This window comes from Oxyura jamaicensis, chromosome 3, assembly GCF_011077185.1.
Source record: "Oxyura jamaicensis isolate SHBP4307 breed ruddy duck chromosome 3, BPBGC_Ojam_1.0, whole genome shotgun sequence".
In the NCBI taxonomy this organism is placed as follows: domain Eukaryota; kingdom Metazoa; phylum Chordata; class Aves; order Anseriformes; family Anatidae; genus Oxyura; species Oxyura jamaicensis.
In genome coordinates this window covers 4,362,441-4,383,422 of record NC_048895.1, presented here as the reverse complement: position 1 = coordinate 4,383,422, position 20,982 = coordinate 4,362,441, and the positions used below count along the sequence as shown (strand labels likewise).

General features: G+C 34.7%; 1 protein-coding gene across 10 annotated transcripts in view; it reads left to right on the top strand.

Moving 5' to 3' along the window:
- The window catches only part of USP34 (ubiquitin specific peptidase 34), a 131,187-nt gene that overhangs the window by 97,588 nt on the left and 12,617 nt on the right, over positions 1–20,982 (top strand). For 5 of the 10 annotated variants that reach the window (XM_035322419.1, XM_035322418.1, XM_035322422.1 and 2 more), the window contains 20 exons: positions 853–931; positions 1,808–1,861; positions 1,957–2,052; positions 3,583–3,647; positions 3,741–3,816; positions 3,919–3,966; positions 4,702–4,833; positions 6,311–6,391; positions 7,677–7,762; positions 8,599–8,767; positions 8,850–8,924; positions 9,481–9,632; positions 10,079–10,127; positions 10,229–10,333; positions 10,451–10,495; positions 11,922–12,026; positions 14,443–14,590; positions 15,530–16,164; positions 17,511–17,668; positions 18,820–18,898. In XM_035322419.1, coding sequence (XP_035178310.1) covers positions 853–931; positions 1,808–1,861; positions 1,957–2,052; positions 3,583–3,647; positions 3,741–3,816; positions 3,919–3,966; positions 4,702–4,833; positions 6,311–6,391; positions 7,677–7,762; positions 8,599–8,767; positions 8,850–8,924; positions 9,481–9,632; positions 10,079–10,127; positions 10,229–10,333; positions 10,451–10,495; positions 11,922–12,026; positions 14,443–14,590; positions 15,530–16,164; positions 17,511–17,668; positions 18,820–18,898 — 2,437 coding nt within the window. The remainder of the gene's footprint in view (positions 1–852; positions 932–1,807; positions 1,862–1,956; positions 2,053–3,582; positions 3,648–3,740; positions 3,817–3,918; positions 3,967–4,701; positions 4,834–6,310; positions 6,392–7,676; positions 7,763–8,598; positions 8,768–8,849; positions 8,925–9,480; positions 9,633–10,078; positions 10,128–10,228; positions 10,334–10,450; positions 10,496–11,921; positions 12,027–14,442; positions 14,591–15,529; positions 16,165–17,510; positions 17,669–18,819; positions 18,899–20,982) is intronic. The other 5 variants (XM_035322425.1, XM_035322427.1, XM_035322424.1 and 2 more) reach the window with 2 other exon arrangements.

Below are 20,982 nucleotides of genomic sequence, written 5' to 3'. Positions count from 1 at the left end.
AATCTGTTCTTACTGTACTTTTTATATAGTGAATTGTTTTCACATTTTAATTTTATCCAGCTAGTGATCTGTCTTTCTTTGTAAGCCACCCGTACACCACCACCACCTTTTTTTTTCTTTTTTTAACCTACAACATCACACTTCTAATTTGGGAACATTTGCATACATTGGACATACAGTGGTTGTGAGGAGGGAGAGAAAAAATGGGTAGAAGTAGCCTGAGCAAGGGATGAGACATGGGCATGGGAAGGAGGATGGTCTTCCCAGGTGATGAAACAGAGCAGAGAACTCTCTCTCCCATTTGTATCTAGTTTCATATCTCAGATTCTCAGCTGAAGCCATGCCTAGGAGATAAGATTTCTTCTCTTCTTGTTCTCTGTGATAGCTGGCTTTTGAAAATGCTATTGAAGCATTTTCAGCCAGTAGGCTAATCACTGCTCTGAAGGGAGGGAATCCATAACAGTGTACAGTGTTTCTTTGCACCATTCCAGTTTCAGTTCTACTGATATGTGGGATGGTTCTCTTCTTTTTAATTTTGATTTCCATTTCACTCAGATTGAAAAGCAAGAGGCAAATCTTTTTGGCTGCATTAGAGCTTTATCTCTACCAGAGTCATGTTAGAAAAATGGGGAAAATAATGTGTTTCTTGAATAAAAATATAATATATTGTTTAAAAGCTGACTTCCTGATTTTATTGAAAGAAAGTGACTTTTAGGATCACTTTTGAGTTTGCTGTGATTCAAACAAAATAGTAAGATAAATACTTAATCTGAAGAACAATTTTAAAGTGCTTGTTAAACATTTGCCCTAAGAGACAAACAGCAGTTCTTTCATAAGCTTACTGTTTTACAGGTATCTTTTCAATGATGCTGAAGTAAAACCATTTGATTCTGCCCAGCTTGCTTCAGAATGTTTTGGTGGAGAAATGACTGTAAGTTACGACTCTTGTTTTTGTCATGTTCAACCATTAGAATATCTGTTTTGAGGACTTTCAAGAATGATTCCAAAGTGTTCACTGTTGGTTTTCCATCTGATGTGAATGTATGAGAAACATATACAAGTTTTAGATGACTCTTACTAAACTCTTGAGATCTTTGTTGTGCAAATGATACTTTATCTTATTTAGACCGGTTGTTCTTCCACTGCTGATCTGCTTGAAGAGTCCCCCCCTCATTAGGGGAAGATAGACTTTGCAGAGTGCTTGCAGGCTGCTGATTCAAGCTGTCTAGTTTTCATACACTATCTGTAGGACAGAAGTTGTGCCAACAAAGAAGGGTCCTAATTCCTTCCATACTGACTATCATATTACTGAATTTGTGCATATGAATCCAAAAGTTTATATGTGGTTTTGAAAGATAGGTGTCAGAAGCATAGCATATTTGATTCATATTTAAAGCATAGCATATTTGATTCATATTAATGAATCAAAATGAATTAGTGAAGTCTAGAGTCTATGGTGAAGTATAAAGGCAAAATGCTGAAATAAAAAAAAAAAACAACTTGGGTTTGTTAAACAGATTACATACACCTAGTTGCCAAAAAAGAAGAGGTATCAGTGAGATAGATGAGACAGGAACTTGTGTGAGAAGGTCAAAATATTCCATAGCAATTCCGAAAAAACAGGATAGGTCACCATAGAAGAAGAAAAAGACAGACTACTTTGAATAAGAAAAAAATTGTCAGCAACCTCTCTGCAACTATCTTGAAATAGTTCACATGCACATTTACATCAAACTGTCAGTAAATGATTTTTTTAAAAAATCATTAAAAAAGGTCACAATTAATGGTGTTACTTTCTTTTTCACAGACAAAAACATATGATTCCGTTACTGATAAATTTATGGACTTCTCCTTTGAAAAGGTATTTCTCTTCTAAACACTTGCTATATGATCACATTTCTACTTTGATAATTTATCTCTCAAAGCAAAAATTATACAGATGTTTTTTTCTTCAAGACTCACAGTGCTTACATGCTGTTTTATAAACGGATGGAGCCGGAGGAGGAAAATGGCAAAGACTACAAATTTGATGTTTCATCAGAATTGCTGGAGGTACAAGTTGATTTGTTTTAACACACCTTAAAATACTATAGGAAATCCTAAACAAATCAGGAATCTGAGTAAACACAGGAAAACAAGTATAATTTGAATCAGTAGGATGATAATCCTTTGATTTAGAAGAATGTTGTAGGTAGAAAGTAGTTTAAGATTTCCATAGTACATAAATTTCAGACACTTTCTCATTCTGTCCCATGATTTTTAGTTCACATATCTAAGTAGCTTTGTATTTGTAAAAAATGGTAGATCATTTATTTTCATTTTTATGAGCACTTACCAACATTTTCTTACTAGTTGCAGTAGTACAGGAAGTGTTCTCATTAACTGCCATCCTTTTTATCCTTCAGTTCCTCAACAACTTAGTGCTTTCAGGAGGGATGTAAGTTAGTATAGTATAGTATACACTAAGAGTAGCTCCAGCTGCTTCTTTGCACTTCTCCTAGTGGGTTGCGAAATATAGTTAAAGTGTGCTTATTACAAGGAAGCATCAGTCAAAAAAGGTTCCCTTCCTCCACATAGTCATGGAGAGAATAGCCTGGGTATGAATAAAAGGAGTAGGAGAAAAAAAAAAAAAAAAAAAGCCACCACCAAGTACATCTCCCTCCCTTCTCCTTCCCAGTGTTTACTGTTCTGACTGAGGATACCTGGTTATTAATATAAAGATACCATTTATCCTTTTATGGTCTGAGGAACTGGAAAAGACAACGTAGAGGAGCAGAGATCTCACTGTGCTAAACATATCCCCAATATGGGACTCACAAGTGATATTTCTCTTTTTATCATCTGAAAGGCCAGTCAGTTTCCTGGCCCCCTCTGGCCATCTGTCACATGTTTGGTTCTTAACTTTAAAATATCCTTCATGATTAGCCAACAGATCAAATTGTGTTTTTTATCTTTCAGTCCTGAAAATAATAACAGATTTTATCAGATTTAAAATTCAAAACTATTTTTATAAGGGAACAGGAACCTAGTGTGATATCCTCTTCTGGTTAATGGTGGAGAATGAAATTTTACTCTCGAAGAATTTAGCAAGAGCTTACAGAGCTTATCAGGCTTTGGGTCAAAATTTAAACTGTTAAACTTACCTAGCTAGCTAAGCTGCTGCAACATCTAATTAATCTCAATTAATGAAATGCTTAATGTTTAAAGAGATTTTATTTTTTATGCTATTGTAGATACCAAAGTATTGTCTTGAACTGCATTTCTTTTTTAAAAAATTAGACCAATTCTGAAAATTTCAGCCTGAAAATGTAATACAGTTGCAAACATGAGATCACAGCAAGAGGGGAAGGTTTTGAACATCGTTTAGCAGTCATCTGGCAGGCAAAACTGTCATCTGCTATAGTATCAACCAAACAACTTGGAGTTACTCCTTTAAAATAGAGGAAATGTTCCCAGAAATCATTTTTCATACAAAAAACGTTGGTTTCTTAGCCACAGCAAGCGTTAAAATATTCTTAAAATCATGCTTATGTAGTGAAATAAACTGCTTTCTTGTATCTGATGTTAGCATTTTTTCTTCAGTGGATATGGCATGATAACATGCAGTTTCTTCAAGACAAGAACATTTTTGAACATACCTATTTTGGGTAAGTTTCTTTAAAAATGTAAATTAATGCTTCTTTTCTTCTTGCAGATTTTCATTATTTATTTTAATTAACAAATAAAATTACTGACTCTAGGTTTATGTGGCAGTTGTGTAGTAGCATCCCAAGCACACTACCAGATCCAAAAGCAGTTTCCTTGATGACAGCAAAGGTAAGTATTTCAAAAATGTATTTTGCTTATTTTAAATGGATGTTTTAATTACATTTTAACTCAGGCATTCTGTGATTAATGGCGCTTTTTTTTCCCCCCCAGTTAAGCACTTCCTTTGTGCTAGAGACATTTATTCATTCAAAGGAAAAGGTATTCTATTTACTTGTAAATTCTCATTAAGTAGCTGCATGAATATAGTGAAAAGTGTCTGTCGTTTTTCATTTTAAAAGTGTGATTTTGAGATGTAGTGAGTACAGTAAACAATACAAAAACGTTTGAAGAATGTCCTTCAACACACTCATAATAAACACCACACAATGGAAAAAATGTGGAGATCAGGATTTAGCTTACTTTGCAGAGCATTGGGAACAACATGTCTTGTGTTCTTTTCATTTGAAGATTGTTGGATGATTCAGGTTTTAGCAAGTACTTGTTAAAGTCTGATGTAGAGGACATTGTTTACCACTGAGCAACAGTTGTGCTCATGAGTTTTAAGTTACAAGTACCAGCATGAACAAGAAAGTTTTATTCTATCTCTATGTATTTTCAGTCAGCTTTTATTTCTTTCTCATTAGTGGTTGCTGCCCTGGTTTCAGCTAGGATAATACTACCAGTTCTAGAGTGCCTGGGATTAGTAAGACTATGATTGCAGTTACAATCATACAGAACTAAATGGATAGCAATTAAATATTATGTGTGACTTGCATTAGTTTCAACACAAGTACTGTTATTTTTGTGTAGATGCAACACATTTTTAGTTTATAAAACATGTAGTGGTTTGTAGTAGCTGTTATGCTTAATCTAATTGACCATATAGATTTTTTTAAAGATTAAGCTGTAAATTATTATTTTAAGTTATAGTTTTTTCTGTATTTCTTTTTACAGCCTACAATGCTTCAGTGGATTGAACTGTTAACAAAACAGTTTAATAACAGTCAGGCAGCTTGTGAAGTAAGTGACTTAGGAACTCAGCAAAGTACAAACCAACTTTCTATATATTGTTTAACTTTCCTGGAGGTTCGTATCCCTGGAATATTTTGGACTATGAACTACTGTATTTGGCATATTTGTGCTCTATGAGATGAAATTCATCCTCTCTGAATACTGCAGATTCTGGGGAATGACTTCTAACTTTTATTTTCAGAAGCGTATGGTCAGCCCACAGGTCATAATCATTTTGTCACTGGAAAAAAATAAAAGACCCTGTGGCTTGACAGCCTTTGTATTTGATTAATTTTTGCATAGTGATTCGTGTAATGAAGAGGTGTTGCAATGAAATTGGACCAGAGAATTGGAAAGACTGACTAAGATTTAAGGATTGGAATGGAAGGGACTGCAGATGAATCCAGAGGAAGAAAGAACAGTGTGCTAAAAGGCTGTGGCATGATGAAGAGGCTTAGAAAGGGAGTTAAACGCAGCTAATGTCAGACTTAGCTGGAAACAGATTCATGCATCACCTTGCTTGTGAAGCTGAGAATCTTGAACCTAATGTGTAGAAAAAACGAAAACTCCTAAAAGGAGGAGGAAAATATGGAAGAATGTTTTTATATTAAGAAAATCAGGAATCTGCCTGAAGGGAGTCTGGGAAGAAGTAAAAAGGGAAAAACTGAGAAACCACAGACAAAGAATTCACTGTGGTGGTGGTAAAAACAGTTTTGGGATACTGAAGAAAAGTTTGTGGTAGACTTTCTATGACCATTTGAATGTACAAGGATCCCAGTTGCGTACTGTATCCTGCAGTAGACTTTACTCAGTAGAAATGAATAATATTTGTTGCTCTTCTATAAATGGATTCTATGTTTTTAAATCATTACATAACAGACGGGGATCAGGCGATACAGTTTCATTGGTATGATGTAGTCTTAAGATGCTTAAAATGAGTGAAGGTATTTCCTATTGTAAATAATACTCAAGTTCAGTTAAAAAAGCAACTTGGATTCTTTATTTTAAACTTCTTTTCTTGTGAATAAAATAAAATTCTGGGAATCAGAATATTATTTACGGGGTCTAAATTATGAATTAATCATTCTCTGTTGTTCTTACACATTTTCTGCCACTGGAGATAGTAAGGCTTTTTTAGTAAGGCTCCACATTTTCAAATGCAAAAGGGATCTAATTCAGGAACTACATTCTCGTTTAAACCTGTCCCTGCTCTGCCAGATTCTTCAGCTGATGCTTCATTGTAAGCATCATTTGTTACTCTGTTGACATCAGTTTTCAGGATAAATGTTTCCTTCCAGATAATTGAATAATGGCCTGCAGAACACAGGGATAAGAAGATACTGGAAATAAATTTATATTAATGTTTATTGCTGTTGATCCTTATTCCTTTCTTCTCATGCACAGAAGACATTTATATTTCCCTTGGATTAATACTTCCTTATTCCTTAATAATAGTAACATCAATTTCTCTTCAGACTTTAGTATCATGCAAAAAGAAGATTGGACTAGAACAAGTTTGGAACAAAACTAACAAAGTATGTATCTTCTGCAGTGGTTTTTGGATCGTATGGCTGATGATGATTGGTGGCCAATGCAGATTCTAATAAAGTGTCCCAATCAGATTGTGAGACAGGTAAGAAAAGATGTTTCTGTGTAAATCCAGTGACTGCTTGACCAATGAACAGAAACGGACCAATATTATGACACACAGTGTGATTCTGAAAGGTTACATTGATACCTTTAATTGTCCTATTCTTTTACGTTTTTGCTTAGGGTTTAGAGAATATACTTGTCCATGGGGGCATTGTTGTTTGAAACAATATCTATTTTAATACAGTGCCTTAGTTGTACAGGTAGGATCACAAAATGACACAGTAGATACATAGATACTATTTAAAGCTTATGCAACTCCCACATAATCTCTACAAATTCAAACATTCTACATTAAAAATGCTTTCCTTTACTAACTGGTTCAACAATGTTTGAAGATATGCCTTCAGAAAATAAAAAGTAGTTAATTATGTACTTTCAGTGCTCCTAACTGAAAGCTTCAGTTCTAAACTTCTCTTTTGCCGTTGTCTTTGTGTGTAGGTATAGTTTTTGGACATAATGCCACAAAGTTTTTTTAATACCCTTTTCTGGAAATGTTTAAAATTGGAAACAAAACAACAAAACAAAACAACAACACCTATGGTAGTAGCATTTGAATATTTCCAGATACAAATACTATTAATAGTTTAACATATGTGTATATTTTCTTTGCAAGTTGTTCAATTAAAAACTGTTATATTACTTTACCTCACTTGAACCCTCCAATTGGTTTAGCTTCTTAAAGCATTAAGGTATTTTTTCCATATAGAGCCATACATTGTTTCTGTATGCAACACATCATTAAAGGAGCATATTTCGTGGGAAAACTATGCAAGATCTTAGGCAAAGCTCTAATCCTTGATGCATTTTTCTAAATTTAATTTAATTTAATTTAAATTAATTAAAGAATGGCCTGAAGGAACTTGCTTAAAATTTTTGCAAAAAATCTCTTGATAGCCAGAGGCGAAATAAAAAGTTTGCCAGAAATATCTAAACATTCCTGAAAATAGAGATAGAAGAAAAAATGTTTATGAGCAGTGGTCCTAAGTCATGTTTCTGTAGAATACAGTGCACACCAATATTAAAACTTGTTTTTAGGGTTTATCCATAAAACCTGTTCATAAAAACCAGGTTTGACTATTCTGTTGAAATACGTGGTGTCAGTACACTAATAAATGGAATGTGGGTGTCTTAATCTCAGCTTTAACTTTGAATAATGTGGAGCTGGAAGTAGTATTAGGAGGCAGAATATTCTTTGCTGCAAATATCTGTATTGGCATGTATGCAAAAGAATGAACACGTGGAGTTCATTTACTTATCATTTGCAGATGTTCCAGCGCTTGTGTATTCATGTGATACAGAGACTGAGGCCAGTACATGCACATCTTTATCTTCAGCCAGGAATGGAAGACTGGTAAAATAATAACACCTGAAAACTTATATATTATAAAATATATATTACATGAATTACAGCAGCCACTTTTGTTTACTGAATTACTCAAAATGGCCTTGTAAGCTTAAATTTGTGCTGTTTAAATTATTCTTTATTATTATACCCAAGATGCTCTGATTAATTTAAAATACTGACTGTCATAGGAGAAGCCAGTGCCTGTAGGTACAATATTTGAAGTGTTTGTTCCCTTAGACTAGATTTTCTGTCTGGTTTTCCTTTCAGTATCACTGAAAAGCTGCAATTGTAAGTTCCTCTACTTACACATGAGAATCTGATTGTACATTGGATCCAGAGGAATATAGCTGGCAGTTAAAACTTGTAAACCAGTACAAAAGGGTGGAGGTTAGAGTCCAGTCCTGTGTCATATAACTAAATCACAGTTTCCATCACAAATTAGAAAAAAAAAAAAACTACTGGATTCTATTTCATTCTGCTAATTACCAAGAAAACTGTCACTTTAAAAATATTTATTCTTTTGATACCTAATGGGATGAAGAGAGTGTTTTTTCTTTGATGTCTTGGGTTAAGCTTGTGATCCTTATGATACCTTTTTCTGGAGCAAAAATGGAGCTATACTGCCATAACAAAATTCAGGACACGAAAATACAGTTTTCATATCAAAATACAGAATTCAGTTTTCTCTGGAAGACAGAATTCTACATCTAGGCTATATTTGGCATAAGAGAAAGTATCAGAGATCTGAATATTATAGTAGGGAAGAACGGAAAAGGGACAGGTTCAGATAATTTTATACTCTCTGTATTGTGTGAAATGTCTAAATCTGATTATGTTTTCAGTTCGGATGACATGGATGGTCCCGTGGAAGATATCGGCAGTCGCTCTTGTGTAACACGTTTTGTGAAGACTCTCTTGTCAATTATGGAGCATGGTGTTAAGCCTCACAGTAAACATCTCACAGAATACTTTGCCTTTCTTTATGAATTTGCCAAAATGGGAGAAGAGGAAGTGAGTATAGCCTTAGATATACATATGCAATTTGTAAAACTACGTCTGTATTTTCAAGTAATTCAATATGTACATATTTCAGAGCCAGTTCTTGCTCTCACTGCAAGCCATATCAACAATGGTCCATTTCTACATGGGAACTAAAGGACCTGAAAACGTAAGTTTGAGTATCTTTTATAATGAGAACTAGTCTTTCCTATCTTATATATGAGATCATTGATGCTATGTCTAGTGAACCATCTTTCAGCTGTTAAATTAAAATCGCTTTAATCATACAGTTTTCTCAATGTTCAGTTAAACATTACATATAAAAAAGATGCTGAATTGACTGTTCTATAAACTACAGTTCTCTGTTTCGTACATAAATAGAAATTAGGCAGAAGCAATTAAAGTTGCCCTCGTCATGCTGTTAACTGATTGCATGCTCCTTTTGTACAAATTAATTTAAACTTGTTTCTTTTTTCTTATATAGACTGCTATATCTGTAGTGACTTCAAACCAGCTTTTGTGTTTGTAAATACAATTCAGCTTGTGCAAAATGAATGTTTCAACATGAGAATCAAGCAAATAGATATTTACCTGATTTGAATCACACAGGTGTATTAAGGTGTTTTGAATGAAAGAGATGACAGAATATATGCAAACACATGCACAGGGTATTTGAAATTAAAGCAACAAATTTCCACACAGTTTATCTTTTTTTTTTCCTTCAGCCACAGGTTGAAGTACTTTCTGAGGAAGAAGGGGAGGAAGAGGAGGAAGAGGAAGATATACTGTCTTTAGCAGAAGAAAAATACAGGCCTGCTGCACTTGAAAAGATGATTGCCCTGATTGCTCTTCTAGTTGAACAATCTCGCTCAGAAAGGCAAGAGCTTCTGAAAACACAAAAGCAAATTTTAATATAAGTTAGTTCAAAATGGAGATAGATGGTTTTGTTTTGTTTTGTTTTGTTTTTAATTGGTTTAAACTTTTAACAACATAAATGAGCTTGTACCTGGGTCCATTAAGCTGTTAACCATTTTAAGATAAATATTTTGTCATTGTTGACGAAACAAAAGATTGAGGCTAAACCACTGAATACATTCAGTTGCCCTGATTTGGATTTCCTTTTTTTTTCCCTTTTTTCTTGTTTTAATTTGGTCTGTTGAACTAGAAGATATTATTTTTATTTAGTTTTATGCCAATACTTGTATTTTTTCTTGTATATCCTTATACTGAAGAGCATAAACTAGCACTCACAGTCCTGCATGTCTCCTTAACCTGACTTAATAATCTCTAAAGTAAAATGATGAAGATTTTCTTGGTTTTTAGGCATTTGACTTTATCACAGAATGACATGGCAGCATTAACAGGAGGAAAGGTAATTCATTTAAGTATGAATGTATAAACCTCAAAAAAAATGCACATTTGTGTATGTAGGTAATTGTACACAATATACTAAGATCTTATTATTTGTTGTAGGGTTTTCCTTTTTTGTTTCAACATATCCGTGATGGTATCAACATCAGGCAAACTTGCAATCTCATTTTCAGTTTGTGTCGGTACAATAATCGACTTGCAGAACATGTAAGTATCAGCAGCTCCAGCTATTTGTTGAAGATCTAATAAGTGTAATGGGATTATTTATTATTTTAAACTGAAAAAGCACAAGTCTAAGTGAGTTTTGTTTGTTTTGTTTTTAAGATTGTGTCCATGCTTTTCACATCTATAGCAAAGTTGACTCCTGAGGTATGTAAACATACTACCTGTATATTAAATAATTTGTATTAATATTTTTCTGTTTTAAATTACTTAAATAATCCTTTGCTAATCAAAAATCTTGCATGGAAGATGATCCATGAAAGTTTTCGTGACATAAAATAAACTCTAACTGCGCTGTATTAAGTTTTCTAAAGCAGAAATCTGGTATGCAGTTTCAGATGGAAGTTTTATTCAAAGCCAAACAACATATTTCTAGATTCTCCACCTGTGTTAATTAATTAAAAAAAATTTGTAACAGTAAAATGTGTATGTTAGAATAAGTGGAGATGAGGAATTACCATCTGTTTGTTCAAGTTTTGGCTCACCATTCTGCAATTCTGTGCATGTAAACACATTTCTCAGTCAGAATAAATTCCTGCCCTGGTAATAACAAAATACTGAGAGTTCCAAATGGATTCCACATGGAAAAAATATATACAGAGTGGAGAAGTGTATGCTCACACAAGGACATTCTTGTATACTGCTGTCAGAAAAGAAAAAACAATCAGGAAAAAATGAGGGCATGTCAAGCAGAGGTGACATGATTGTGGATGGTAAAGAAGCACATGCAAAATCATTCTCATGACAGCTTTGCTTTGTGTGACAGAATGGGCACTATCAGATGACAGTCTACTTCCCTCCTATCATGCTAACATTTGCTACATTTTTATGCTTTCTTTGCTTTGCACTTATACACATGCACAAGAGACATTTTTGGTGAGGTGCAAAATATAAAATAGTAATAGTAACCAATTTACTAAAGCATTGTTAAAAGCTGCGTGACTTTTAGCAAACTTTAAAAAATAATATTATGTCATATTAGAGTGACCATGTTAGAGTAGACATGTTGCTGTTTTCAGAGGGAAACTGTATGCCAGTAATAATGATCAGTGTCAACCCTCAAAAATTACATGATGTTTTGGATAAATTTTTCAAGATCCATGTTACATGTTCTGCAAATGCTTAAAAATTACAGATTTCTAAGATAGTGATATATACACACACACACGTATATATAAAAACAGAGTCAACTGTTGAATTCTTAAATGTTGTATAGCTTGACTTTTTTCCCTTTGTTCAGAGTAATGTCTGGCTTAAAATACTCGTTGTTTCCTTGTAACTATGTATTTCTACTAGATTGATCCTATCTAGTTCGATAACGTTGCCTTGCAGTAGCTGTAACCAGTGGGTTAGTTCCATGTATGGTCACAGTAGAAATAAGATATAGATACAGCCAGATGGATTATTTACAGATTAAATACTAAGGGATTAAAAGCAATAAAAATGTTCACATCTGAAGTTAGTAGATTTTTTTGAAATGTAAATATTTAGGGATGCTTTTTTAAGTCTATAAAAGTATTAATAGATTAAATGAAGTAGATAAAATGTTTATTTTTATTTTTATGCATTACAGGCAGCCAATCCATTTTTCAAATTGCTGACTATGCTAATGGAATTTGCTGGTGGACCCCCAGGAATGCCACCCTTTGCTTCTTACATTCTGCAGAGGATATGGGAGGTACAACACATGAAAAAGAAAAACACTTAGAAGCTAAACTGTATTTCTCTTGTTCACTTTTTTTGTGTATATAAAAGGATTTTCTATTTTGTTGTCATATTTGCTGCATCTATTCATGATCTTTTTCTATGACCGTTTCTTTTCCAAAGGAACAGCAACGGTTAATATATGTTAAAAGTTCTACTCTAACTTTTAATTCTATTTTAACAGCATTTTGGTTAACCGGTATTTCAGTTTAACTTTTAGTTTAATGAGAAATTAATTCAAAATAAGGGTCTAGAGTGCTTCTTCTGGACAAATTCTGCTATTTTTTCTGAGTTACCCTTTTGTGAGGACTGTAAACTGTTTCAAGGCCCTTCCTTGGTTATTTTATTTTCCATTATGTACTAGTTAAGTGAATATTAGATTGATACTTTTTGTTCTCTGTAAAAGAATCATTAACATTTTAACCCATAAAATAAGTGCTAATCTGATTCTGACGACTAATTGCTCTGATGTAGGAGCATTCTTACTTGCACTTCTAAAGAGAAAAAGAGACTTTTTAACCAAGTGGCACAGGGATACATTCCTTCATCTGAGTAGTAGATAAGGAGTTACAGCTTTAGCTTCAGCTAACTGCTGCTTGAGTTCACGGTTCAGTTTATTGTATTTATTCCTGTCAAAGAATGTTCACCCTAAAGACTGATAAGGGCAAACTGTTGAACATCCCTTCTCATTTAATCCCCTTTAAAAAAAAGGACAAAGGGGTCACAGGAGGAAATTTGTAAAACTTGTGCAGAATTCAGACGTATGATAAAACAGAAAACTACTGAAGTGCTGTGGGGTAGCATATGGATGGCTAAGAGTATTTTTCTCCTGGGTAAGAGCAGTGAAAGGATACAAACAGTCAGGTAATCTGGAAAAGCATATACCAGCTGGATTTCTGATCTGCATATGAGTTAGCTGTAACTGCTGTACCTCATATAAAAGGAGTTCAATCAGAGGATCTCAAGGTCAAGAATTATATCCAACTGTTTTCTGCATACAAGGAATTCATAGGTTATGAATTTCTCTTAGCAATAAGGAAACCTTTGCAAAAGAGTTTTTGGAATTAACCTACCTATGACAACGGACAAGTTTATGGCATAAAGTACATGTGCTTTGTGTTTCAATCAGGAGCCACAGAGTTTGTAAATCGTTATGCAATTCTCTTTTGTAGTTCCTTCCTCTTTCTCACTACACAAACTGAACTTAGAGAGGAAGCGATCGGTGATGGGTTTCTGTTGGAAAGCCAAGTGTTAGCAGTAGATGTTATCAGTTCAGTTTCTGGTGTTGCCAGCATGATTATCCTCACCTTGTTGACACATTTGAGGACTTAGAGAGAGAAATTGTGTAGGCAGGGACGAGAGGCACAGTAGTTAATGCACAGACAGATGGATTTAGGGCACAGAACCAACTTTTGCAGACCTTCCAGTGTCTAGAAGTTGTTAAAAAATAACTGAGTAATGAAGATGGTGACCAATGATAGTGTTTTTCTTGGAGATATCCTCCAGCTAACATGGAAGAAGTTTGACAGATCAAATTGTTATTTCTAAAAAAAAAAAAAGGGGTGGGGAGGCAATTGTTCTTGATGTGTTTATTTTTTAATGGAGATTAATATTTTATAAGCAGGGTTTTGGTCATGTCAACTGCTCATATACTTCAGGTGGCTTATGGTAGTAGGGAGAAATTACATATGCAGAGGGAGTTCCTTTTTAATTGTCGGGATACCTGCACCTTAAGGTTCATAGAAAGCAGATTAAAAAAACTACCAAATGAAAGAATTATTGGTCTAGTAATATGTCAATAAATTTACAACCCCTCAGAGCCAGAAAGTCACAATAACTTATGTTGAGTCATGTATCTGTAAGGCTTTCATAATTGTACGATAGCACTCCACAGGCTTTTCATTATCTTTGAAAAGCTCTAGATGAATGTATTCCTTGAAACTGATTAGTCAAAAAAACCACATGACAGCATGAAGCTATATCAACATATTTGCATACCATTAGTTTTCTTCTAACTTGTGTTAAAAACCCTAATTCAGCTATAAGGTTTTGTGTTAGCTTTGTTTGTAAAGACAAGGTAATTCAGTTTTAAAAGTGCTTAATATTTTAATGCTTGAATATCTTAAAATATACAGAAAAGGGCATGTACATTAACTTCCTAGACTTTTATTTTCAACAGCTCTGAACAACATTCAGAAAAAAAAAAGCAAACTGAAATTTAACAAGTGTTTTTTTTGTCTGCCATAACGCTAGGGTCTTGCTTGTGCTTTGATAGCCCTGTGTGATTTTCAAAACATATTCTGAAGGACTTGATAGTTATTTTTAGTTTAATGCGATCAGTAAATACTATCAAAGTTAATGTATTCTTTTTGATTTTTCCATTCTTTCAGGTCATTGAATACAACCCATCTCAGTGTCTGGATTGGCTGGCTGTGCAAACACCTCGAAATAAACTTGCTCACAGCTGGGTGCTGCAAAACATGGAAAACTGGGTTGAACGTTTTCTTCTGGCACATAACTATCCTAGAGTGAGAACTTGTAAGTTAATTTAAATTTTAAAAAACGATTTTGCTGTTACAGTAAGTTATTGTGTATGTGGTATTCCTGTGACAATTGAAATACATGTCTTGCTCTTGTATTTTCCTCCTTTTCCAGTTGTTCTAGGATTGCTGTATTTTAAAATATCAATGTTTTACTACATAATATTTTAGATGGAAGCCATATTTTAATTTCATTACTGGAATGATATATTGGTAGGTTCTTTATCATATGTGGTTAATCTACGTGATTCAGGAAAACCCAAAGAAGAAAAACAACTAATCCAATCCGTTCTCCATAGTTTTCATCCCATAATACCTTTGTAGGTAGGAATAGTACTTGTTCTTCTTTCACCCATCACAGAGTAATCTTTAGTGAAGTCCTTTGAACCTGTGGATGAAGGAGAAGGAGGTCTGTGCTTCTGCCCAGCTCCAGCATATCCTTCCTCTGTAGTTTGTTCTGCCAGGAGTCACATTGCCAGGCTATTGCCAAGTTCAGCCGCTCAGGCTTTCCTTTGTCCTGTGTTGTAAAGGAGATTTGATAGCTATAGGCCACTCTGAGCTTGAATACAATATCTGCTGTTGAAAGATGTGGAAACTGGAGAGACAGCTTCATAACAAACTCCAGTTGTAAACAGGGCTGAAGAGGTAGTGAGGTCTTGATCAAGCAGTAGACAATTCAGTCATAGAAAACATCTGTTTATGTATTTCTGTTCTGGGATGCATGGTGTTACAGTAGATAGAACCAAGCAGCAGACAGAAATACAGAGTGAATAGGCCTGAAAGCTAATCTCAACACCTCTTTTAACATGCTTTGTGCTAGTCTTATCCACAGTTATTTTCATCTCCAGTGTGAGTATAGTAATACCAGATTCTGTAAAATGCTTTGAAATCTGTATATGGAACAAATGTGTAACAGATTTGTTTTTATTATTCGAAGCTGCAGCCTATCTCTTGGTGTCGCTTATTCCAAGCAATTCCTTCCGTCAGATGTTCCGATCAACCCGTTCTTTGCACATCCCTACACGCGATCTGCCTCTCAGTCCAGATACCACCGTAGTTCTGCATCAGGTCTACAACGTGCTTCTTGGCCTTCTTTCAAGAGCTAAACTATATGTCGATGCTGCTGTTCATGGCACGACAAAACTTGTGCCCTACTTCAGTTTCATGACATACTGTTTGATCTCAAAAACTGAGAAACTCATGTTTTCTACCTACTTCATGGACTTATGGAACCTTTTCCAGCCTAAACTTTCTGAGCCAGCTATAGCCACCAACCACAACAAACAGGCTTTGCTGTCCTTTTGGTATAACGTCTGCGTCGACTGTCCAGAGAATGTACGCCTTATTGTACAGAATCCTGTGGTGACGAAGAACATTGCCTTCAATTACATCCTTGCAGACCACGATGATCAAGATGTGGTGCTCTTTAACCGTGGGATGCTGCCTGCCTACTACGGCATCTTGCGCCTCTGCTGCGAGCAGTCTCCTGCATTCACGAGGCAGTTGGCTTCTCACCAGAATATCCAGTGGGCCTTTAAGAATCTTACGCCACATGCCAGCCAGTACCCAGGAGTAAGTAGATTGATACCAGAAGTAGGATTTTATTGTCTGTATTTCCTCTTTTACTGGATTTGTCTTTTAATGAAAGAGATGAAAAGACCGATTGAATATATCCAGTGGAAAAAACATTACATTTTATTTCCTGGTATAAGTAATTAATAATGTGTTTAGATCTGATTACTGTACTTTCGGGTGGGGATTTTTTCCCTTGCGATATATAGCAGTTGGAGAGCAGATGTTTTTTTTCTGGAAGCAGATGCTGATGATTCCACTATTCTTCAATATTCTGTACACTAGTCTAGTTCCAAGAAGCAGGGAAAGAACCCATAATGGTCTTGCATTGTAACACATTGAGTTGGAGGAATTCCCAGTAAATAGCTTCTTTGCTTTCAGTTTCTGGAATAGGGCCAAGATTTGATGGCCTCGTGGTCACGTGGGAACACCTGTGTACCTTTTGTAAGCATTGGTACGCTGGGAGTTCTGCTGTCTCTGCAATATGTCACGGTAAAAATAGATACTAGTTAAAATTGCCCATGTGTAAGGGTGAAAAATCAAGTTCACAAAGGTTTTAAGAGAAAAATCACAGAGATTTTTTGTCCTCTGTAGAGAAGGAGAATAAACAGAATATTTTACTTTGAACTTAGTCTAGTTCAGCTCACAGATTAAATTTATACTGTGGAAGTTCTGGGAATAGTCCTGTTGCTTTCACTGTTTGCATCTGTCCTTGGAAATCTCAGTCCGTGTCACAAGGGACTGCAGTTACTTTACTGCATGTTTTCTATGCATGTAGGACTTCAATGAGTTTTAGCCCAAGCAGCTTCCTAAATTCTGTTATTTAGAATATGAACGGTATCACCAGAGTATGTGCTTAACTGTGGTAAAAAAAAAAAAAAAAACACCTTCAACTCCCCAGGGAAAGACAGGAAGTTTGGGCACATGGATCAGGATTTCCCAGATTCTTCTATGTATATGTAGCAATGAACTGCGCTGTTAGAAAGCATCAAAACATACATTTAAGGTTCAAAAGGATTATCTCAAATACTTGTCATAATCCACACAGTAAATATTAAAGGCTAAAAAAAAGCAAACTGCGCTGAAGATAGATAAGGAATATCTGCACTTTCTTTGTCAGAATTTTATTTTTTAGGAACTGTTTTAATTATTTAAGTTAAAAATGTCTGCTGATTTTATAACTTTACTACAAGGGTTAAAATGTTAGCCCATCTGAAGTTGTTTACGTATATTATGTTTTATATATTACTTAGTAGAAGTACTAAGGAGTAAAAGGAGTAAATAAGAAGATATAAACTGTAACATACTGAGAGATTACTCTAACCTAATACTTTTATGTGTTTCAGGCAGTAGAAGAGCTGTTTAACCTCATGCAACTGTTTGTAGCTCAGAGACCAGACATGAGAGAAGAAGAGATAGAAGACATAAAGCAATTTAAGAAAACAACCATAAGCTGTTACCTGCGCTGCTTGGATGGACGGTCTTGTTGGACAACTTTAATAAGGTACGTTAGTAGTGAAGCTGCAGTGTAATCATTGAATCCTGTTTGAATAAGAACTGCATTTCATAGAACGTGAAGTATGATGAAAATTAGTGTTGTTCCAGAGTTGATTGTTTGCAAATGTAATTTATTTTAGGTTTCAGCATCTAAAAATTCAGAAGCTATGCAAAAACAAGGTGTGAAACAATCTAAATATTGCCATGTTTCAAAATAAGCACCATGACAAAACTGCATTAGTAGAGCCCTTGGGAAAAAAAATCATTTAAATGTACTAAATCAGCATTTAAGCTGAATTCCATTCTCAGCCTACCATGATTTATCTAGACAGGCAAAGCAGTAATTTCAGCTGCTGTTGTTGCATTTGTTATTCTTGGGCAGAAAAGTTAGTTAGAAATTGTGCCTATGGGACATTTTTATTGTATCATATCTTCAAATAGTTTTTCATTTCTAGTGTATCTTAATAGTATATCTGAAACTGTTGCTTGTTTTTTTTGTCAGTATAACTACAAATTGCCTGTGCACGTAGGTCAGGTACTGGGTTTTTAAAATGAACTGATGATGGACTGAAAGAGACTTGTGAGCAGGAGAATGGCCTGTGTCCCTTGAAGGGTTTATATACAGTCATCTCTTGTAGAATGCAGTCGGGTTTTCCCATGTGCGCTGGAAGTATTGCAGTGCTGAGATGAGTGGTTCATTTGCTATGCATAATCCTTTCTGTTCTGCTGTAAGCATAAAATGTTGTGATAGAAATGGTTTTACACGTTTCAAAGTCCAAATAAATGCTTAACTGGACCTATCTATTGAGATGCGTTATTTGAAAAGCATAAAGTTCTGCCTTTAGAAGTACATTTTAAGTACTTTTTGAAGTACCCAGTTTTTAAACATTTTTTGCAGATATTATTTGGGAAATATCTCCATAAAAGCTATTTATAAGTTAATTTGGACAGTGGGTTTTTTAAAAAGGAAGTTGACATCAGAGACATCTTTAAATTATTTTTTTTAAAAAAAAAAAAAAAAAGAATAAGCAAGTTCTTTTTGGCCTTCTGCCCTAATTTTTGAAGGAATAGCACCAGCATAAAAAAATTAAACATTGGTAGGAATTACGAAAATACATGCATTTTTCAGTGTTCTCAGTGTTTGGATTTTTTTCCTAGTGCCTTCAGAATTTTATTGGAATCAGATGAAGACAGACTTCTTGTTGTGTTTAACAGAGGATTGATTCTGATGACTGAGGTAAGTGTTCTGTTATTTAATTTTAATGAACATCTCACTTTCTTACTCATTCATTGCTCCTTCCTGACAACATTTGCTTTAATTATTGTAATATTGTATCATTTAAAATAAATATATGAAATATGTGGATGAAGTACTGGCATACATGTAAAACATTAAAATTTTAAGTGTCATAAGAAGAACAAAAAAGAAAGGATTTACCCGACACCCCTGATCGCTAATGTAGGAGTTTAAATGAGTAAATTTGAGGCAATAAAAATCTTCATACTGGATTAAGATGAAAGCTTAATCAGTAACAGAGATTTGGTAGGATAACTATAAAAGTTAAGCTACATAAACTATGTAGCTTAAATTGGAAAGATGAGCAAGAAATAAATAGGTGATGCGTCATTTTGTATATCAAGGACAGGTACACTTGCTCTGAAGTTCATAATGGAGAGCAAATTAGGTCTACTGAAAGCTTGTAAATTATGAAAACATGGAAAAAAGATGGTGGGAGATACTGTGGTTTGCTCTACTGTAGATCCCAAACCAAGAAAATGTGTGAGGTCTTTTATGAATTGGGAGTAATAAGGGATTGCAACACCTTCGAGTTCTTTTGGGAAGAAATGCTTGGTAACATTTGTTCATCTGCTCTTGGGTGCGTTCGTGACAGTTTTGTGATGCAGCAAGTAGGGAATGTGACTGGAGAGTTCTAAAGGATTCCTAGTCATGTAGGCACTGACTGAAAAGGTGCAGCTGGGAGGCAGTCCCGATGAGCAGGAGCAGGAAATGAGTCTCTAACTCTTAAGAATGGAAGGAGAGAAATCAGATGACCTCGATGCATTCAGAGAATTAGTTGGTAAGGTGTGATGGCAGCAAGTCTGAGAAGAAAAATGTGCAGATACTCAAAGGGCAAAATTATCCACATGTGAAGAAAGGGTAGGAAGTCTAGTAGGAAATGAATTTAGATAAATCAGAAACTCTTTGTTAGCATGAAGAGAAAGAAGAAAACATGCAAAGAGTGGAAAGAAAATCAGATTTATAATACTGATTATAAAAGAACAAAAGAAGAATATGAAGGATAAAATTAGAAAGATCTAAGCAGAAAGCTGCAACTAGCAAGAGATGTTATGAGTTAGTAAGAAATTCTTAGTAAGAAATTGACAGCACAAAATGGGGAGCGAGGGAGGGATGGATGTTAGGTGGTTTTGAGAGCAGGAGTAAAATTTAAGATGCTCTAGATGTGTTAGAGAAACTGAGTAAAAATAAGAAGATACTATTTCTTGGCATATGCAGATCGGTGTCACCACAGAGGGGATAATGAACTGGTACAAATCCATGGCACAGAATAACTGGGTAGGAGGTAGTTGTAGCTGTACAGTAAATGAGATACTGGAATGGATTACTTTAGAAGGTGTCAGCACAACTGGAAGTCTTCAGGGGTACTTTGAGCAAACATCTGTCATGGATATAGAAATATTTAGTCTGCCTTAAGGCATGTAGGTGGATTAGATGATGCTTTGAGGTTGATTCCAACCTTATTCTAATATGGTTTATATTTAAATATATACATATATTTTAACTTCTTGATGTCACTACTTTGCATTGTCTGGGACATAATATGATAGAAAAGGCTGGAATTACAAAAACAGAAAAGATAGAAATGAAGACACTGCAGTACTGTGAAATTTTAGTTTTCATGAGCTTGTTATAAATGTAAGCCTCTTAACTAGCTACAGTTAGTTACTGCAGAACATGTTCCTCTTTGTCTTGTAAATGCATACATTCCATAAACTCAAGTTAAAAAGTTAGGAACTTTTCAAGGCTTTATCACATCCAGAAAAGTTTTCTACATAGTGGGGTTGGCCATGTGTGTTTTATCTTCACTATAATAGAAAAAAAACACACTATATTGAGAGTTTGCTTTATAGGGAATTAGATTAATATTTGTGTATCTTTGAAATAATAGCCCAATAGATTAAATTTTCTTAGGCCTTGTGCTAGAATTTTTGTGGTGTTGGGAAATCAGTTGTTTTTCTTTTCTGGTATTTCTATAAATCACAGATGCCCACAATATATTTTTGTTAGAAAGGGAGAAGTAA